The 20,925-nt window shown below is 34.1% G+C and overlaps 1 protein-coding gene and 1 long non-coding RNA gene across 6 annotated transcripts; one reads left to right on the forward strand and one right to left on the reverse strand.

Moving 5' to 3' along the window:
- Positions 1-1,668: 1,668 nt before the first annotated feature.
- On the reverse strand, positions 1,669-9,626 carry LOC113701589 (E3 ubiquitin-protein ligase BIG BROTHER). Of its 4 annotated transcripts, none has more exons than XM_027222323.2 (9): positions 9,432-9,626; positions 8,970-9,051; positions 8,707-8,881; positions 8,075-8,315; positions 7,225-7,259; positions 6,972-7,016; positions 2,727-2,854; positions 2,024-2,132; positions 1,669-1,937 (listed from the first exon to the last, which is right to left on the reverse strand). In XM_027222323.2, exons 3-9 carry the CDS (start codon positions 8,854-8,856, stop codon positions 1,887-1,889), a joined length of 759 nt encoding a protein of 252 aa, XP_027078124.1. In that variant the 5' UTR covers positions 8,857-8,881; positions 8,970-9,051; positions 9,432-9,626; the 3' UTR covers positions 1,669-1,886. The 4 variants fall into 4 exon arrangements, with proteins under 4 accessions (XP_027078124.1, XP_027078150.1, XP_027078141.1 ...); XM_027222349.2 differs by having other exon boundaries at positions 9,025-9,051; positions 9,432-9,625; XM_027222340.2 differs by having other exon boundaries at positions 9,256-9,434.
- A 7,458-nt stretch (positions 9,627-17,084) lies between these two features.
- Positions 17,085-19,699, forward strand: LOC140021352 (uncharacterized). Of its 2 annotated transcripts, none has more exons than XR_011825145.1 (4): positions 17,085-17,374; positions 17,519-19,218; positions 19,310-19,355; positions 19,467-19,699. It is a non-coding gene; the product is annotated as an uncharacterized lncRNA (long non-coding RNA). The 2 variants fall into 2 exon arrangements; XR_011825146.1 differs by having other exon boundaries at positions 17,854-19,218.
- Positions 19,700-20,925: the final 1,226 nt, after the last annotated feature.

Here is a 20,925-nt window from a genome sequence, read left to right on the forward strand (position 1 = left end):
GAACATGTTGGTGCTCATGTCCAGTTAAAGTCGTCTTGTACAGTATTTTAGGAAACAAGAGGACACTATTTCTATTGTCCCAATGAACAAAAGTGTTTTTCAATAATAATACCAACTTTAAAAAATTAATTTTTTTCTAAACTAGTAGAGGTAAGATAGAACTTGAAAATTCAAGAGCCATAAGAGGATGGTAAACAGAGATGGAATTGGAGCTTGCAACTGATGATAATGAGGTGCAACATGAAGTTTCAAGTACACAAAGGTTTCGTAGGTCTAATAAGGGTATATCTAATTCAATAAGTGAAACATATTATGATGTAATTAGTAATATCAATGTTATTTATATCCTAATTAATGTGCTCTCAAGGTCACAAAAATTCTTAAAATTTCTGGTGCTTATTGTGATACATTAGTGGCATCCCAAAATAGAGATTTGCTTCAAATGTTATCATATATAAAATTCATCTTTAAATAACATAATTTTACAGCAATTATCCTTGTACCATTTCAATCACGAAAAGTGGCTCTCATAATGCCCATGGAGGATTCAAGCCTGCTTAAAGACACCATTCATTCAATATTGTCATCCTTTTAAGCAAATAAAAAAGAATAATAAAAAGGGTTAAAAACAAAAAGCCCCATGTGGTATATCTAATACACAGAAAAACCCCTCGTAGTTTTAAAATATACAAAACGACACCTCATGTTTTGAACTAAATTGTAAATTAACAGAATTCGTTAAATTTAATGGAATTCGATAAATTTAACGAAATCTAGTAAATTTAACGGTAAATATAACGGAATCCGGTAAGTTTAACAGACAAAACCGTCATTTTCATTAACTTTAACAAATTCTGTTAGTTTGTAATTTAATTCAAAACATAAGGTGTCGTTTTGTATATTTTAAAATCACGGGGGACTTTTTTGTGTATTAGGTATACCATAGAGGGCTTTTTTGTTTTTAACCCTAATAAAAAAAAAGAGCAGATAACTCCTGGGAGAGCTGAAAAGCATCAGCAATTTTTTTTTCGGGGGAAGCGGCGGTGGGGGGTGGGTTGGAACATAAATTAGGTTATCACAATTTCTTAAGAAATAATTTTTGTGCAGAACGTATCAGCAGGATCAACCATCAGTCTAAGAACGTCAATGCTTAGTCTAACTAATTGGACCTCAGCCATCAATCCAGTAACACTAATACACAATCTAATAAAGATAGTCGGGTAACTTTTAATCTAGAAACGGGTATCGAATTTCAAAAACCATACCCAAATTCTTTTACCAGTTTTTAGAGATTGAAAATCAGCCAAGTTTACCAAGATTAATTTTATCGATGTCCAATATATGATCTAAATAAATTTTTTAAATTTTATTTCCAAAGCTTGAACCCCAACTAGACATTTTTATTCTATATACACACCACTCTTAAAAGCAAATGAGAGGGAAGAGAATAACTTTCTTAAAACCATTTTGTCAAGTGAAAATAAGTAAATTTGTTAACCAGCTTTTTTCCAAGTAAAGTTTAACTTTGAGGCTATATTGCAAGCAAATTTCATTGCGTCAAACACGGTTACCATTGCATCCAAAGAAAGTCGTACAAGAAGGAAAACCGCAAAACAGCTAGAATACAAGTACACTAAGCATACAGAAATGTAAAAGCGACATAAAAACTTGTACAAACACCAACTTCGCTCTTTTCCACAAAAATAATAATAATAAAAAAAAACCAACTTCGCTGATACAAATATCATGTCACGACGAATGACCTATTTATACTGGAAAGTGAGATTATGAAAGGAAAATAAAGACACTATATAAAAAGAAAAAGGAGAAGAAATAGGCAGTGCTGTAACCTCAGAACAACAAAGAAAAGAACCACTCTATGCTGATTATTTCTTCGATCCATTAAGCGAAACCTCTTTGTAACAAATTGGACAAGCCTGCAAGATCAAAACAGTCGTCTATAAGTCCTTTATGGACGCAAAGCTTTTCCAGTTAAAACTTTTGGAAAGGTTCAGTAGCCTACTTTGTTGATGCTAAGCCATCTGCTGCCACAACCTACATGATACATGTGCTTGCATGGAAGAGTCATTTGCCGATCACCTCGCTTGTATTCCATCTGGCAGATAACACACCTTCCAACAAAAATACAGCAAGCTAAGCACCTTTAAATTGTGGGAGAATCAGGATGGTAGAAATGCATAGTTATTGCTAGAAATGGACTATCAGTTCCCTCACAATGACGAATGATACTACCTTCTCCGATGCAAGGTCCAACTTAGGTAGAATAATAACTATACATGGGGAAAAGTCATCTTCAGACTCATAATAAAGTACAAGGGATGAAATTAAACTATTAATCAAATTCAGTATTGTCCCATGTCAAGAGATGTATGGTAAAATAATGCTGAACATCACATTGACATCACCGAGTATGAGACCATGTATAGTCATCAAATGATTACTACCACAAGTTCATCTACCTAAAGCAACCATAAGCATTTTTGTCAACCTTGCAACATCAAGGCTCACAACTTCCTTTGTCCTTTAAGATAACTACATTATATTATTGGTCTGACACCCCCAGCATAATACATAAAGATGTTTTGCCCATGAACATGCTCTAATTACCAAAGGACATTCTTTAAACAGGATGACTTGTACTAAGAACACGTCATCAATACTAAATGAATCAGAACTAGAATAGACTTTCTATCTCTCTTTATTACCTCTCATGTCTTGATTTCTTTCGTGAAAATAAGCCACACTTGAACTTGGAGACTGGAAGCAAGGAAATAAGTTCCTGCGAAAGACCTCTATTTTGAGTGCCAACAGCTTCACCCAATTCAAGTAACTCCTGCAAATAAAATAATAGATATAACATAAAGGACTACATAAATATCTATGCACTCAATAACCAGCTACAACACGATCCATTTTACTCCAATTAGAAATGTAACAGTCCCAACATTATCCAGTGTCATACTAATGAGAATATAAGGGGACAATACTGGAAGAAATTTTGGCTCTGGTGAGCGCATAAAACACAAAATAAAACAGTTAAGAAAAATAGTCTTAGGCAGTTTCACAGAAAATCTATGCAGAAAAAGAAAAACATCAATTTCATTAGTAATATGTCCCTTCATTTTATAGATGTATTGTCAACTACTCGCCCGACTTCATTTACCCAAATAAAGTTTAAACAAGTTCAACAACACATTCCCTCAGGAGATCATTCGCTAACTTCAAACTTTATCTATGCAGATCTTCTGCTAAAATGTAATGCCAATCATCCAAGAAACTTAATAGATTTAAATCACTTAGTAACTCAACCAAGCAGCAAGAGTACTGTATATACATTCCCATGAATCTATGATCATTCTAGGAAGTATAAGCACTGTGCACCTAAATCTATTCAAATGCATACAGAGCTTTTGAAGTGAAAAGCAAAGTCCACATATAAAGAATATGAAAAAGATGAAGGTTCAAAAATTTGAGGATAGTAGTTTCACGAAATTTGGAACATATGCTCATATTCCAAGACTTCTCCCAATCATAATGCTATACAATGGAATGCCCTTAGATTTTAAATTTTTGACAATCTGTTATGTCTATTCCATCATATGTGGGCACACTTGATAACGTTTAATGGGCGATAATCAAGGCAGATACATTTACAGTGGTTTGCTTGTTCTTAAGTTTCTTAGGTTCCGTTTGATAAAATTGAATCTGAATTCTGAAGTCTAAATTCTGAAATCTGAATAGTGAAACAATTAATTTACTGAATTTTAAGCACTGAAAAGAAATATATGAATGTCTGAATTTTAATGCTAAACTTATTTATACTGTTTGATAAATATTTATAACTGAATGCTTAATAAGTTTAATTTGACAATTTTGCCCTTATATCTTTTCATTCAAAAAAGAAACAGAACCTATGATTTAATTAACTTAAAATTGTTAGGTATAAAAATGACTATTTATTTTTAAATCAAATTAATATAAAAGATGACATATATTATATGAGGAGTATGGAGAAGATGTGAAAGTCATTAAAAAGGGTGAAAAAAGAAACAGAAAACCATTAGATAGAGAATATCAGGATATTTAATTAGATAAGAACTTCGAATATAATTAGCAAACAAGGGTAGATTTGATAGATAAGATAGGGTATTTGAAGTAATTCTATTGATTCTTATTAGAATTAAACATTCAGTTAGGATTCTTGTGCTGAAAAAAATACACACAAGTTCAGCACTACTTAACAAGTTCAGCAGATGGATTTTCATTTATCAAACACTCAAAACATCTGAATGTCTGAAAAGGTTCAGTTTCAGCACTTTTGTATGTTATCAAACAGACCTTAGTCTTCAGGTTATGTTGCATGTCCATGTAAAGTATAAAGCATTTCAGGGAAAAAAAACATCATGTGACCTAGAGTCTTTACCTACCATGGAGATTTCAACAAGAAAGACTAGAAACAAAAAAAAATGTTCTTGTCATGATGATCACCTATTTTCTCCAGATAGGAGTGCCTAAAATTTTACACAACCACACTTGAGCCTTCACGTAGTAACTACTATAGCTTAAAGAAGTTTGATATCTTCTCTCTAATTTAATCTCTTTCACCTCCTCATGTTGCGTAACATATCTAAAATCTGCCAACACTAATTTCAGCATCTTTCCATAAAATTCTGCAATAATTTCATGCAGTAACCTATTCTGAGCACTTATCATCTGCATGTCAAACAGAAAACATACCAAACAACTTTAGCTTGCTTACTGCTGTCATCACATACATATCTCTTCGTATGGGGCAATAATTGGTCACAGTTTCGAACTTAAGAACCAGGTTACAAACTTCAAATTACTAAATAAAACTTTTGGCTTGACATGCTAATAAAGATACATTGTACTTTATGAAATCAGTATATGTAAAGTCGTACTTGATGTGTGTTCCCAAGCTTATTCAAATTAGTGATAAACAGGAGACCACCACTTGATGTCACTTTTGGTAAGTTTTACCTTTAAGGTTTCATTGTCTTAAGAACTTTTAAAAATGGTAATCTTACTTAACTTAAAGACTTCAGAAACAGTCCAACAGAAGAAAGGCAGACTTAAGATCTTTATTACATAAGTATATACAATATTCTAATCGTAGTGGAAATTTGATAGCATTCTCACAAATTGTCATGCTTTAGTGGAAATTTGTTAGATATTGCCATAAGAGATTAGTCTTCAATGCTTGAGAAGCCCAAATGCAAGTTCAATCAGTCACAAAATCATGATAAAAGAATAATAGTAATAACAAAAGAATCTGGTTTAGTACATTCATCGAATGCCTTTACTCCAAGCAACTAAAATAAAACATAACTTCAGTTGTTTTGAATTTATTCTCAGGTTATCTGCTGTATGCTGTCCTGTCTGAAGTCATATGCTCCCCCCGCCCCCTTGGGCCCTCAGAAGGACCCAAATTAAGAAAAAACAAACCAAACTCCTGTCTGCCTCCTCTGCTTTGTCATTTTTGATGATTTGATAATGCATCAATCAAAAAGATATCTTGTTTCATAATATTCCAATTCTAACTCTTTCTCCAATTTTCTAAACCTTAAAGTTGAGAAACTATTCTTAAACTATGGTTGAATGCAGATAAATGCATATTCCAGTCTTAAGTATTCCTTTTCCTACCCTAATCTACATGCGAACAATTTTTCCAAGCCTAATACAGTTGCAATGAAAGCCTGTTCCTGGTTGTCAAGAATACTAATGGACAAAATCCTAACTAGCAGTCTCAACAGGATATTCAGATTTAGAACCTTTTTGCCAAAATGACATAGCCTCCTTGGTCCAGAACCATAATAGCAGAACATCCTTTAGTGTCGCTAATCTTAATTACACAATTCTCTACCCATCCAAAAAAGAAAAAAAAGCTTCTTATTTATGACAGTATTATCAAATTAAAGTCAATGAGCTTGTCCATCTTCGCAAAACGTGTCAACTCTAAACCATGAGGTCCTCAAATCATTATAATTCTAAGAAGAGCAAACACAAATAAAGTTGGAGATTGCCTAAAATGTTGTTGGTAAATATTCATGCAGAAGGACAACATATGTAAACCATTTCTTTAAAAGAAAGAGAAAGGAAGAACAGAAGGAAAAGGGGGCACCGTATACATAAACCTCAATAGTCTTAATTTTCACTAAAACCAAAAATGTTCGGTTGGAACTGTCAATCTTGGATTTTGATCCTTCCCATTTCACAAGAAAAGCAATACCAAGATTATAGCTGTACAACAAGAAACAGAATGAATGACGCAATTCCAAAAAAAATATCTAGTTTAGTTCACAAGAAGCCTTATATTCCAAACTTAAGCCAATAGCTTCTCTTTGATTTTCATGGAATACGAAATTCTTACAACTCATGCCAAGTCATAAAACAAAACATAATGATCCTTTCCCATGTCCATTTCAAATGCTGTACCATCCAACACTATCTGGAATCTGATAACCTTTTCTTTAATTAGTCGTCAAGTAGCTTTAACCTCTCATACTTAGACAGTGCAATGTCTATGTTAGATACCGTCCAAGAACCAAAGAGAAAGAAAAGTCCTAAAACAATTTTCTCTTGCCTCTGCAAGAATATTGCCATAAGGGACTTTGCCAACCCTATGAAGGACAATCTCCATTATGGATGGAGTATACCTAAACAAAACAAAAAATGCAAAATAAAAATGGCAAAAGTTACGTGTGAAGACTCCTACTGTTCTGTATCATACTTCCGAATTATGCTTGATCTTTTCTTACAATAAATGCTTAACTTTTGCAGCTTCAAAGGATTAATGACGTCTTTTGTTCTCCATACTGGACTTTGTTTATCTTTTAAAAACTTGATAACTAATCACTCCACATGACTGAAAATAATAGGATAATAAATCATTGCATCAAAAAAAGTATAAATAGAAAATATTATCAGACCTCATACGTCATGTTATCAGGATCAATGTTGTCTTGCCAAACGACCTGCATCAATGTGCTGAGGATTAGTGAACCAAACAAATGACATCAGATGCTTTCTTGCATCACTTTGATTTATCAAAGAGGATATAAAAGCACTACTGCCTCCAACGTAGCGTTTGCAGTACTGCTAATAACCAGAATAAGTCTCTCCAAATAAAATAATAAACCAGAAAACATTAAGCAAGTAAAAGGATGGTTCCATATCCCATACCTCATAATCACGAGTATTCTGATGACTTCGAGGACCTACATATTAGCAACAATTCTCAATCAATATCTTCTGATATCACAAACTCTACTCAGTACAACAAAACGTTGCAGAAACAAAAAGCTTGAAAGGTATCATATCCTTCACAAATAGCCTACATATGAGGCACCGAAACCTCTTCCCCACCAACACAATTTGCACAGATATCAGCTTGGTACTATCTGTCATTGATCCTCCAAATATGTTGATGAAAAACTTAGGGAGCTAATCTAGCTCACTCATCAAGAAATAGATCAAGACACAAAATTTCAAGAGGCTACAAGCAGACTTTATGTGTATTGAATGCGCTGTAACCTTAAGATGTATCTGAAGACTTTGAAAAATAATACTTCCATATCATAAAAAATATATCCATATTCGACTCAATAATGATTGTTCAATCAGATAAAAATTATAGATTCGTTAAATAGTTAAACCGTTTCTTTAACAGATAGCAACAGTGATATATCGAATAAAGATTGGCATGGTTGCAAGAAATTCTCAATACATTCATTAAGAAATCCATCTATAGCTCCCATGGTACTGTAAAGAGCAGACACTAACTGCTAGTTAGATTGTTGCTTGAGCACTAATCACATCTGCTGCATCACTAAAATGAACTGCAGTTGTCCGCAAATAAACAGTAATAGCTTCAAAATTGCATAAAATTATACGATCACAAGTAAGACACACACACCCCACCCCCCTCTCGCTCCAAAAAAAAAGGTTAAAGCAAGAGCAATTCTAGTGGACCAAAAATACAGCTTGAACCCATAGGAAGCCATAAAAAGTGCAACAAAAAATCAGAACTTACACTCCACAGGATTAGCATGTGAAGGGGAGATTGAATTCTCCTCTCGCTGCATGTGATCAGCTCCAGTTTGTTCTTGGATCATGCTTGAAGGATCCTCTAAATTCCTACCGTATTCACCGATTTCAGATGTTTGAGTATGATCATTCATCACATAACCATGACCATAGTCACAGTAAAAACTCCCAGGTTCAGAATATGCAAATTTGTGGAAACTGGTGTTCATCGAAGGGTATACACTATCCTGCAAAAGACAGAGGCAATCAGATAAATAGCTCGAAGATATAAACCACTGACTACAATTCATATCCTAACAAGAAAAGGACAAAATACTGGTAAACAACATTCTTCTATGTGGTTTTTCAAATAAAATCAAAACACATGCCACATTCTGACTCTGACTAAGTAATTGTGAGCGTATTCAAGTGATGCACTTTACTCTCAAAATTTTAACTCATTAGTATCTCAATGAAATTGATTATTCACGAGGCAAACGGTTACAATCTCTTCAATTAAACGTCAGGCAAACAAATAAAATCTGATCAGATATGTTCATATAAGTGCATGTATACAGACCACAGATAAGTGATTAGAAAAATATAATTGTGTGAATTTAATGAAAGAAGAATATGTACCTGTGCATAAGGATGAGCCTCTGCAAAAATAAAATTGACATGGTCACAAGTAAGGCCTCCAAAGAAATCCACAAAGCTTCCAATTGAATTATAAGGCATGCCAGGGGCAGAGTTTGCATAATGAAACTCCATCGGCGAGGGCCAGCTCATCTTCTCACTTAACTACTATACTACTCTGCAGTTTGCACCACAAAGCTTCTAAAATTCGTAATTATAAACTTATCTGTATTAACTAATACTAGTGATTCGAGTATGCTAGTTACCTTATTACAAGCGAAATTTTTTCTTCAAATCGAGGAATTCAATGTCAATATTTACCTAATCAGTTGTACATTTTCCGATTTCCTGCAATGAGAGCACCAGTGGTTAGAAAACTCCCAATTAAGTCTCAGAATTTGACAGTAATCACGCAAAAACACAGGGATATGCGATTTTTTTCCAATAATTTTGCGGATCGAGGCGGAAATGACCGACAAAAAATTAACGCATTTTAGATGCAAAACTAAGAAAGGCTTAGAAAAAGATTAAGAAAAATGGGTAAAATCTTACAGTAAATTGAGTGTTTTTGGTTCAGGAAAGATAAAGAAAGAAGGAAGGAAGAAAGAAAGAAAGTATTTGTTCATAATTGATGGAAATTGAAAGGAAAAAATTGTCTACATTGTAGTAGAAAAGAGAAGGAATCGAGAGCAGAAAAGGAGGAGAGATGAAAGATTAAAGAAACCGACATTGATTGCTTTTCTGAATGCCACCCCGGCACCTCTTCCACAAACGCAGTCTTCTTCGCCGCCTTCTCTAGTCTCTACTTTTTTGTAAGTGAAGACTGAAGCGGGTGGCGTGTCACCTTTGTTACTTCGGTTCACTTACTCTATGAGTTGCCTTCTTCTCATTGTTAGAGGAGAAATTTACCACTCCCGGATGGTAGGTCAAACAACAAGGAGCTACTTGGGGTCTCAGTCTTGTGAATAGAATAAACAACACATTTGAGATGGTCACTCGAAAGTGCACGATTCGGAATTAGTCCAAATCCAGTGGATCACTCGACACCGAGAAATTTACACAAAAAAGAATAAAGAAATTTAGTGAATGCACGCCTGACACCAAAAAATTTACCGGAAAAATGCACCTTTCATACAATTTCATCCCTAAAATTTCAGTAAAAACACATTTCATTTATATAGTTGCATAATTTCAATCAATTTCATTCCTAAAGTTTCATACAAACACATTTTAACCTCATAATTTCATAAATTTAACCAATTAAAGACAATTGAATGATTGTTAACCAATTTGGACTGAATATTATCACATGACTAGTATGTCCTGTTAATATTTAATTCAGTCATTGATTAAATTATATAAATAATAATGAGTGTGTTTCAATAAGAAACTATTTCTTTTAAAATTTATGATATGATGAATGTGAGATAAAAAAATAAATTATATGATAAATAGATAACTTGAAAAACATGTATATGACGCAACAAAACAAAGTTTTGTAAATAAATGACAATCTAAACAATTATTTCTTTCATGTTAATATTCTTTTCCAATTGGTTGCAATGGATTGTTTGAAATTTTTATCCAATTAGCTATAATAAGGTTATTTCTTTTCTACGATTTCATTTCCTCTCAATCTTTTTATTCAATTTATGATTAAGAAGAGAGTATTGATGGCTAAAAAGTTTTAGTCTTTTTAAATAAGAAAGTGAATTAAAAAATGATTTTTGAGATTTTTGTTGATCAAATGTTTTCTGTATTATACTAATGGGCATGACGTAGTCTAATGTAGAGCTGTTAATCGAGTTGAGTATTTAGTTGCCGAGCTCGACTCGAGGTTCGAGCCAAGTTCAAGCTCGCTCGACTAGGCAGACAAGCTTTAAAATGTGTTCGGACTCGACTCGCCAAATGAGACATGTGGTTCGAGTTCGAGATCGAGCTCGACTCGTTTATCACAAACAAGCCGAGTTTGCACGAGCTCAAGCTCGTGCAAATTAACTCCACTAAAAACCTATAATTTTCAATTTTTACACTTTTGAATTGTGAAATGACATATATACCCTTCCTTATCGAGTCTAATCGAGCTACTCGGATAACAAACGAGTCGAGTTTACTCGACTTGTTAATTAAACGAGCATATCTCGAACCTTATCTAGTTGAGCTCAATTGAGCTTTCAAGCTGCTCGTTCCATTTAACAGCTCTAGTCTAATGATTCTATTCTATTTGAATTGCTTGACAATCCATCAATTGTCATTAATTTGTCAAATTTATGAACTTACAAGAATGAAATGTGTCTGCATGAAATTTTAAGGATGAAGTTGATCAAAATTATAAAATTATAAGGATGAAATGTGTTTTAACTGATACTTTAGGGATGAAATTATCCAACACCCTAAACAATAGGGATGAAAGAGCATTTTTCCCAAAAATTTATGCCAAAAAAAGAAAGAGATCTACCGAAGGTACAACTCATGGTTTGAGAGTTTTAAGTGACTAGGAGATGATCACCGTGCTTGCGCACGGTGGAAAATTGTATATATGCCCAAGATCAAACGCTATATAGCATTTGTTGTTATGCAATCAGTGTTTAAAAGTGGTTAAAATTGAGCTATGAAATTTTTAATCGGATAAATTGGAGAGATTATGTTAATGATTCATGGCATAGGAAAGAGCGTAAAGGGTGCTATATAAAGCGCATTCATGAATAAGGAATATATTTGTAAGGATAGGTGTAAAATATGTAACTTTTATTTAAAGGAAATGCATGCTGTCCACCACAAACATACATGGAGAACTGGATTACAAAGGAATGGATGGAGATTGCAAACTACACGTTCATTAGAAAAGTCATTAGGATAAAACTAAGTTGTCACATCTGCCATGGTAGAATACACATAAAAGCTATCATACCATGGGAAATGTTTTTCTGCACCGTGTCTATCAAAGATTATAACAGTGTAGTAGTAACAGATTCAGGAACAAAGACCAAAACTTCTCGAAACTGTAGTTGGTGCTCTGCCACAAAGATGTTCCAGTTGTCCGTAAACTACCTTCCACGCATTGAAACAGTTATTGTCTTGTTTCCAGTCCTCAGAGTAATTGAAGGAGTCTTTGTACTATGGACGAACTGAACAACAAACCTTGGGACTTTCTAGAATTTCATGCAGCAAGAGAAGTGAGTGTTGTGGCATATAGGTGTAGAAAATGTAATAAATGTATATATAAAACTTACAAAGTTATGCCGATTCAGTTTGTCAATGAATTGATAGAAACGCACGCCTTCGGTTAAGGTTTGTACGAAGTCAGGCCTCATTGATGATGACACGAGCTGGCGTAGCATTTTCTGCTTTTTATCACCTGGAATTAAAGGATACTCGCATGAGAGAAACAAAGGCAAAAAAATAAATGGCTGATACAAAACAAAAATGTGTAGCGCTCAACTTCCTAACTCGAGAGATAGCTGTGAATGTAGCATATTAGGCAGAGGATCTGTCCATGGCATGTATACTTGTTTTTTGTCCTCGCAAAAATGGATGACATCGAAGATTAGGTGACCAGAATGCGGGAGCAAGAAAAAGTAATTTTCCTTGATGATGTTGCTGCAGCAAAACTTGGGGTTGCTGGAGGGGAAACAGAAAGAGCAACGATGACGGTGGTGGGAACGCGAGCAAAACGGACAGAAGTACGGGTGAGATGGACGCAAGAGCAATAGAGAGTGCAAGAGAACAACATACACCGGCAAACGGAAGACACAAAAAAGAAGAAGGACGAAAGGATGGATAATAAGGATGCCAATGAAGGGAAGAGAATATATCAAAAGCAGAGAAGAGGAGCACGAGAAGCTGGTAAGAGAAGTCTTGGAAATCAAAGAAATTAGCAGGCTGAAGGTAGAGCAAACCTGCGCAACCAATGCAGAGCATGCCAGCGCAGACGAAAATGCAGGGTGCCATGGGCGGTAACGGAAAGGCGGGAAGAGAAGCTATGAAAAGCAGAAAAGAGGACGAACGAGAAGTTGGCAAGAGAAGTGTTGGAAACCAAAAGAATTTTTTAGGTTGCAGGCATAGCAAAAAACCACTATCACTAAGATAGAGCACGGCAACAGAATTTTTTTTTTGTAATAACTAATAGGAATGATGACAACGCAGCCGCCGTCCAGACAAGATCTGCTGGGTATGAGGTTATGAGATAAGGAGTCCGCCGTTTGCACATCTTAGTTTGAATTATCATGTGGTAATTTCTTCAACCATTAAAAAAAATTCATGTAACAAAATCAGCCCCTATAAGTAAAACTGATAAAATGGTTCGCGGAAAATGCTAAAAATAGAGACATATTTGCAGACGCTAATATTGGAAACTTTAAAGGTGCAAAGCAAAATTATTCAAAGGCACATTGATAGTTCTTGGAGTTAACACTTCTGACGTACTTTTTTTCCTGCAAAAGAGATACACAAGTCGAACTGTTAAATTTTAATCCTATAAGTTTCACTGCATCTAACAATTGGAATTTTGAAGTTCAAAACATGGAAAGAATATCAAATTTTTAAGTTCATTTTATGTGAAGAAAACTTTAATCAGGATTATGTCATGCAATTGTTGTAACAAAGACATGCAGAGATTTTGGACGTATTACATTAGCTTGTCAAACTGTTTGTCCTAATTATAGAATCAAAGAGTCAAACGTTTATATAAACGCTAAATTGTTTGATTTTGCAAGTAATTCATGTGACGGCCGCTTGAGTTAACCCCTAAATTGGATGGAATTGTAAAAATAAACATTTTTATACATAGTGGATGATTTGCAACGAATAGAGCTTAGTAGCAAAAAGTTCATTTTACCTAGTAAGTTTGTATCAATTCAGATACTTTGCCATTCATTTTATGGTTTTGGCTTTTGATATGTGTGGCATAGATGTTGACACGTTTATACAACTCTTTTTTTTTTCTTCGAAATGATAAGTTGACATTTATATAACTCATTGTTTAGGAAATTGATGCATATAAAACAAATCGTTCAAGAAACACTAGTTTGAAGGAGACCACTACCAATGTTTTTCATATTTTTTAGTGAAAGTGGAAGTCAAACCTGAGATCTTTCACTAATACTCCCTCCCTTCGAATCATCCAATATATCCCTCCCCCATCAATGTTTTTCACATCCCTAACTTTTACTTCTAGATTGAAGTTGCATCAAAGTTTAATTCATCCTTAAGGTTTGAATGCAACAATAGTGTATAGAAAAGAATTTAAAAGCAAAAAGGCATATTTAAGAAGAATGTTAAAGTTGAGCATGTTTTGGTCTAATGTCAGAAATTAAGACTCTAGAAATTAGAAATTCTAAATTCAAATTTGTTTCCGCCCCCCCTCCTTTTCTTCAATCCAGTCCTTTTTCTGCTATAAAACAATTAAAAAAAGAAAAGAAAAAGAGAAGAATGTTAAAGAAATCTGAAGTAATTAGATTTGCATCTTATGTCTACTTAGTATCATACCTTAATAAAAGAGCCTTTGAGCCTCCTGCTATCAAGTTTCAAGAATAAGAAATAAAGTAATTTTTAGGAGAATGTTGGAAAATAGCAAACTTTAATAGGACTTTTTACTGCAGCTATTTTTTTCACACTCTTTATTGAACATCTATACTATACATAAAGGTGAGGTGGGGGTTTGATGTAAACATTTTTTGTCACTTTATATACTTTCAATTTTACCCTCATGAAAATCACATATCATTTTACTATATAAACACAAATCGCTAAAATAATTACCTGTAATTATTTTTAACCATAACTCATCTAAACACATCTTGACAAAATGACAAACTCTAAATATTGAAACTACTAAAATAGCCATTATTTGATGAGAAAAAGGTTAAAATACCATGATTTGCTTTAGTAATTAAAATTTTATATAAAATTAATTTGTAAAAAGTACTTTTGCATTACAGACACATCGTGTGTGCCTTTAGCACTTGTATATATAAACTGAGTCATGTATCATTCTTTTCTTCTTTTTTTTTTCGTCAATGAGTCTTGCCCTCATTCATCTAGTGATAAATGTTCTAATTGGACAAATGAGCAATACACATTCAATAGTTTGATTCAGTAAAGAAATATGGAGGGCAAACCAAAATTGTATACTCAAGTGTATACAAATTTTGATAGTTAAAAACCAAATTTTCATGTGAAATGAAGGGAAGGAAAAATTTTTAAAAATAAAGGGAAAAGGAAAAGAAGATACAGCAAAAGAAAATGTTATGGTCGACTCAAATTATAGAAGTAGAATGATTTAGTTTATAGTAGTATATTGGTATATGCAATACTAGCTAGTTCAAGTATGCAAAATAATAATAATAATTGTACCAGTCAACGTTGGTGAGGCATTTTGAGGTATAACTTTTAATGGCATTCACATTTAGTGTAACAATAATTCTTCCTAACCAACTCTACTTAAGTGAGTTGGCTATTAGGCAAAGCATAGAATGTAGTCCTAGTTATGGGTCAAGGATTCAAATTCTTGCATATATAGTTTAAATCTTGTGCACCCCTTTTGGTTTAGAAGTAGATTTCTCTATCTTTAACTCCCTTATGACTCAGTTGGACCTTCCCCAAATATAAGTTAGAGTAGGACTAGTTTGTAAATGTTGCCCATTGATTTAGAATAATAAAAGTAATAATAATTTCCCCTATTTACAATAAGTCAATGATATAAGAGAGAAGTATCTCTTGTGAAGAGAGAAGTACAGCTTGTAAAGCTAAAATTAGAATAATAATCTAGTATTGTTGACATTGTTCCAATAATTATGAATAAAGAGGGCAAAAAAAAAATTCGTGTGAAGAGAGAAGTATCTCTTGTAAAGAGAGAAGTATAGCTTGTAAAGCTAAAATTAGAATGACAATCTAGTGTTGTTGACATTATTCCAACAATTATGAATAAAGAGGACAACAAAAAAAATTCTTTAATCACTTCTCTCTAGTATGAAAAAACAATCATAAGTTTTTAACACACTTATTGTAAGAATAATTTTCTACAACTAGAACAGTTAAAAGAATTTGAGTAAAAGAAATATGCTTGTTGATAGTATGGATGCATCACTTCGAAAACTCGTGATATCTGATCTAATCTAATCCAAAAATAGGATACTCGATCCACATTATTTGATTGGATTAAAAGAGGATCGGATACTCGCTCATATGTGGGATGGATTAAGGTTAGAGGATTAAGAACCCGCGGGTACTCGACCTACCTCACATATATATATATTTATTTATAAAATAATATTTTTGGAATTAAGTGATTTCATCGAACAAATTGCACTTCAAATATGAGAGACTATAGTTTGTTTACAACATTCATTTGTAGAGGTCACGATTTTATATTTATTAGGAAAGAGTTTAATTGATGTGAAATATATATTAAAAATAGTACCATATTTCAAATTTTAGTTTATTTGAAATTGTGATGACCCCACCTCCGCCTAGGGCGTACCCTAGGATTTAGTGAGTCGTCTGCCCAACTCTCGTCAGGACTCACTCACGTTTAACTTGAGAACTTACAACCATAGAAAAGAAATAAAACAACAATTCCAAACTTAACATATACATTGATGCTCAAATCCAGCTACAAGGCTTATACACGCCCAAATATATCAAAGTATTTACAATCCAAGTGCAACCAACCCTAGTCGAGCACTAGCGCGAGTACAATTGCAAAATCCAAAAAAACTAGACTACGCTAGCCTGTACAAGTCTCACGCCTCGCTTGTATCCCCTATAAGGAAAACAAAACTAAAGGAATGAGTTAAAAGCCCAGTGAGGTCAAGCAATTGAAACAAGGACATATCGAGAAAGCATTCACGATATAAAAGCAATGAAAACACACTCATTAAAAGGATATATGTTCACGTGGAGCCATTCGTTCATTCATTCACCAACCATTTTCCTTATCCCTCCAATATTATAAAACATTTGCAAGTGAAAATTCCTCCAGTTTCTTGACATTCATTCATTGATTTCATTTCCCGCACTACAAGAAAATTTCCCTATTATGGCATACTTGTTAGGGCACTATTTAGTAAATGCCTCAAATAAACACTTATTAAGGCATTAGGTAGTTTTTGCCATATTAGCACTTATTAATTAAATAAAAAAAGACAATGTATAAGGGACAAATCTTATAAGAAAAACTGAAAATAAAAGAATATAAAGAATATATTTATAGAGGCATTTTAGAGATGTGCCTCAACAACTATTAGAAGGAAATACAATCCCAAATTGGCCCATTAAAAGAAGCGGCAAATTGTTTCACTAAAAAACAGCAAAAAATGCCCCAAATTGGCGCCTAAGAGTAGTGACAAAATTGTCCCAAATTCCAAATCCCAAGTGCCCATCTTTCTCTCTAACTCTCCCTCTCGGTCCTCAACCAATCTACCATCTCCAACACTTTCATTTTTCATTGACCCATTTCTTTCCCTCACTCTCTCTCTCTTGGTCCTCGACCCTCAAATTTTCCCAAAAATCATTGCCAGCTCTCACTAGTTCTCTAGAAAGAAAAGTGCAACAGAGAGAAACAAAAAGCACTTTGGTGGGTCTGGAATTGGGCGAGCAGCTGAATGCATTTTCATCTTCGACTACTCACCAGGACGCAGGAACAACGTTTTCCATGATATATAGTTGAATGGTAGGTAAGAAAAATCCCAAGGTTTCGGCCTTAAGATAGTCGAATCTTGCTTTTTTGATCTTATTTCTGCCAATAAAGATGAAGGATTTCATGACTTTCTTTTTTTCCAACTAGAAAAAAAAAGAAATTTTTTTTTCCAACTAGGCATGAGAGAGGTTCGAGAAATGAGGCGAGCAGGGAGATGGGATTTTCTTCAAGGGTGGTTGCCCCTCTCTGCTTTTTAGCCTATGATTTCTTTCTGCATCACATTACAGCAAAACCGACATCTCTTCATCGTTTTAGACAAGGGTTAATTACACTTAGCGCCCTCTTTTTTTTCGACTGAGTCGAACCAAACGAGCCCTTGTACTCCGATTCCCTGAAAAACTTCCCTAGGGTCTTTACCTTGCGAGTTTAGGAAAGAAAAGAAAAGATGACATCAAAAAGGCTGTGATGATTATTTTTTATTCTCAGAATCGGAGCAAGTTTTTCTTTTGCAGGGCAATTTGAGGTGAACAGACCCGTATCTTAGCAGGGCAACCCTGATGGCCTGAAAATGGGGGATTCTTTCCCGTCTCCCTTTTGCATGCAACTGGGTTTTTGCAGCCATGGCGGTGGTTCTCTCCCTCTTTTGTTCTGATGAAAGATCTGAGCCATTTTCTTTGAGGCCAAATGAGATAATCAGAGAGATTGGGATTTTATTGAATTAAGGGTGGTTGTCTCTCTCTGTTTTTTTGTCTATGATTTCTTAGTTGCATAAGTAAACAGCCCTTTGTGTTTTTTCTTCAAGCGAGCGCTTTCATGTAGAAGTTCTGAGTCAGTGTGCTTTTGATGTTGATGATGATGATGAATTCATAAAAAAAAAACTACGCATGAAATTATTTGTTGACAGGTTGATCAAGATCTAAGAATATAAATATAGAGAAAGATCTGTTTTTCTTTACCCCCAATAATTAGACTAACTTATATAGCGTTCTTCTTGATTTGGGTGCTTTTTAAGTGTTTCTAATGAGCAATGACCACTTTACAGTAATTTTGTAGACAAGTGTAGCCTAGAAAACGCTTTGATCTAGACAAGTAATTTCTTCATCTATGGGTGCTTTAGGATTTAATATATTATGAAGTAAACTGCAAATTGTCTTTGATTGCCTGTAGTTCATGTGAATCTTGATGTTATACTTTAAGGATCTGGTAGAAGTGGTATTATAGTTACAGTTCAAAAGGTTGTGGTAGTGGTGATTTGTTGGTCAAAGTGATGCTGTTTGATTGTGAGATTTTTTGGGGCAGATGCAGCTTAGTAAGCATGTATTTTCATGCTGGGGTGCAGATGACTTGACTAATTGTGAAATTTTGGTTCAAAATTGATGTTGGAGTTCTGGGTATGTCTATGAATGGACTTGGCTGAGTATTGGACCATGTTCCTTGTCCTAGAGGTGTTTGAGGGGCCAACTATGTTGTGGATTTGTTTCACTCAAGGAATGGCCTCCAAAATCATGTGCACCATTTTTCCTACTATATTTTTGCCTGTAAGATAGATTCTTGTATGTCAGTTTGTCTTTTGGCTTAAACTTCAGTGCAGCAGTTGGAATTTAGTTGATTATTATGATCTTGTACTTACCCTTGTACATAATTTACTTATTCTTTTTTGTTCTTTTTATTTATTTTATTGTTTGGCTTGCAGTGACTCTGAAAATTTGTTGGATCCTCAAGTGCCCTTCATCCCACTTGTGGAGCTTTTGGTGAAGGCTTCGGTTGTAATTGGATCTTCCGTTTTGGCTGCTTCCAAATGTATTTCTGTCGAACTACTCTGCTGCTTACATCATCCATTCCTTATTGGCACATCGAAAAAAAATATAATCTGGAAGGTAATTGTTCAACCTCTCCTTTTGGAACTTATTAATGTATAAGATAAGATATAGAAAACCTGCTAAACTATTTGTTCTCTAGCTATTACAGACTTGTTGACTCAATTGGTGCTCCTATAGCTTGACCAACAAAACTAGTATGTTTTTCTTTTTCTAGCTTTCAAATTATGTTAACTGATAATATCTCATATGTTTGTCTCATTGGATAATTATGATGGATTTTAATACATAATATACTTATGCTATAGGTAAAATTTGCAAAGATTGATGTGCTGAAATTCAAAAGTGAACAAGGTGTTGCAGCATATGGATACTTATCCATTTATATGGAAGTGCTCTAACTGTAAAAGGACAAAGTGTTGTTGCATATATTACAAGAAGTTGGTCTACCAGTGGTTTAGTTGATTTTAATTTATCTAGTGCTATCTAGGTGAAATCATGGCAAACAATCAGTAGGATATTCTAGCTGTTTCATGAATGTTGTCTCAAATATTATGTTTTTTTTTTTTTTTTGCAAGGATGAAAGTTTAATTGGTTGGTTGAAAAACTACTAGAAGTTATGAGTACTTTAATTGTAATCATTGGTTATGGAGATAATTTGAAAGTGGTTGTTCAATCAAATATTGTTGGTTTTGGTCATTGAATGTGAGATGTCCAATATGAATATATGATTATATTGATACAATAGAAATGTTATATTCACCGTAATACCTGTGGCTGGGTATAAAAAAGAAAAAAAAATTCAGTCTATTGAGGCACTTGTAAGTGTTGCGATAACGGTTTTTCGTAGTAGAAATTTTCTTGTTACACAGTAGGTTTTTGAGGCATTTTAAAACATCTTTAAAGGTTAATATAGAGGCATTTGCCAATATCTACATTAAGATATACATTGACATACTTGCATGCCTCAATAACAATCATTTTTTGACATTCACTACTATCTCAAGAACGGACTGTTAAGGCATTTATAAGTGTCAACTTAAAGTTAAGATGGCATTGTTTTGTGCCTTTAAAAAGTTGAGTTCTTGAAAGTTGAATCCCAATTAAGGCATTTTTAGGTGTTAGCATTATAACCTTGTTTTGGCACTTCTGGATGTCTGAATTGTTTTCTATGTTGTGGCACTTAATTGTGCCTTCAAAAGCTTTTGTGACATAGGTTTTACATGGCACACTAGGTATGTGCCTCAATATATTAAGTGCCTCAACAAAGTGTGACTTGTGACATTTTTATGCGCCTTTATAAGCTGTTTTTCTTGTAGTGCCGCCACTAGCCAATTCACTGGCCAATTCTCCACCAACCTTCGTGGTCATACTCGAGTATACCAAAACACTATCCCAGGGTCACCAGCTGCCCGACTGAATCTGCTTCTGGCTCGAGTCGACTGGCAACGAAGGGCAAGGGCCCAATTCAGCCAAAAGGCTTACATTCATGCACAAGTAGCATTCAATCATTGAAAATTCACTTTGGCTTGGGTCAAGTGCGATAAAATACATACTCGCCCATTGAAAATCCATTTAGCAATCCTTGGAATACATTTAACATTCAAGCAAACATTCACAAATAGTCACATAGTCACTTACTGTACAAACACACAAGGAACACTCACCAGTCTAAGCTAAAATAACGTCAAAAGTTTCCTTCCGGATTATGTCCTTGATCACCGACAAACCCTAAGAATAACCAATCCCAAATTGAAGTGAGCAAAT

The sequence above is a fragment of the Coffea arabica genome, chromosome 1e, assembly GCF_036785885.1.
Source record: "Coffea arabica cultivar ET-39 chromosome 1e, Coffea Arabica ET-39 HiFi, whole genome shotgun sequence".
Taxonomy (NCBI): domain Eukaryota; kingdom Viridiplantae; phylum Streptophyta; class Magnoliopsida; order Gentianales; family Rubiaceae; genus Coffea; species Coffea arabica.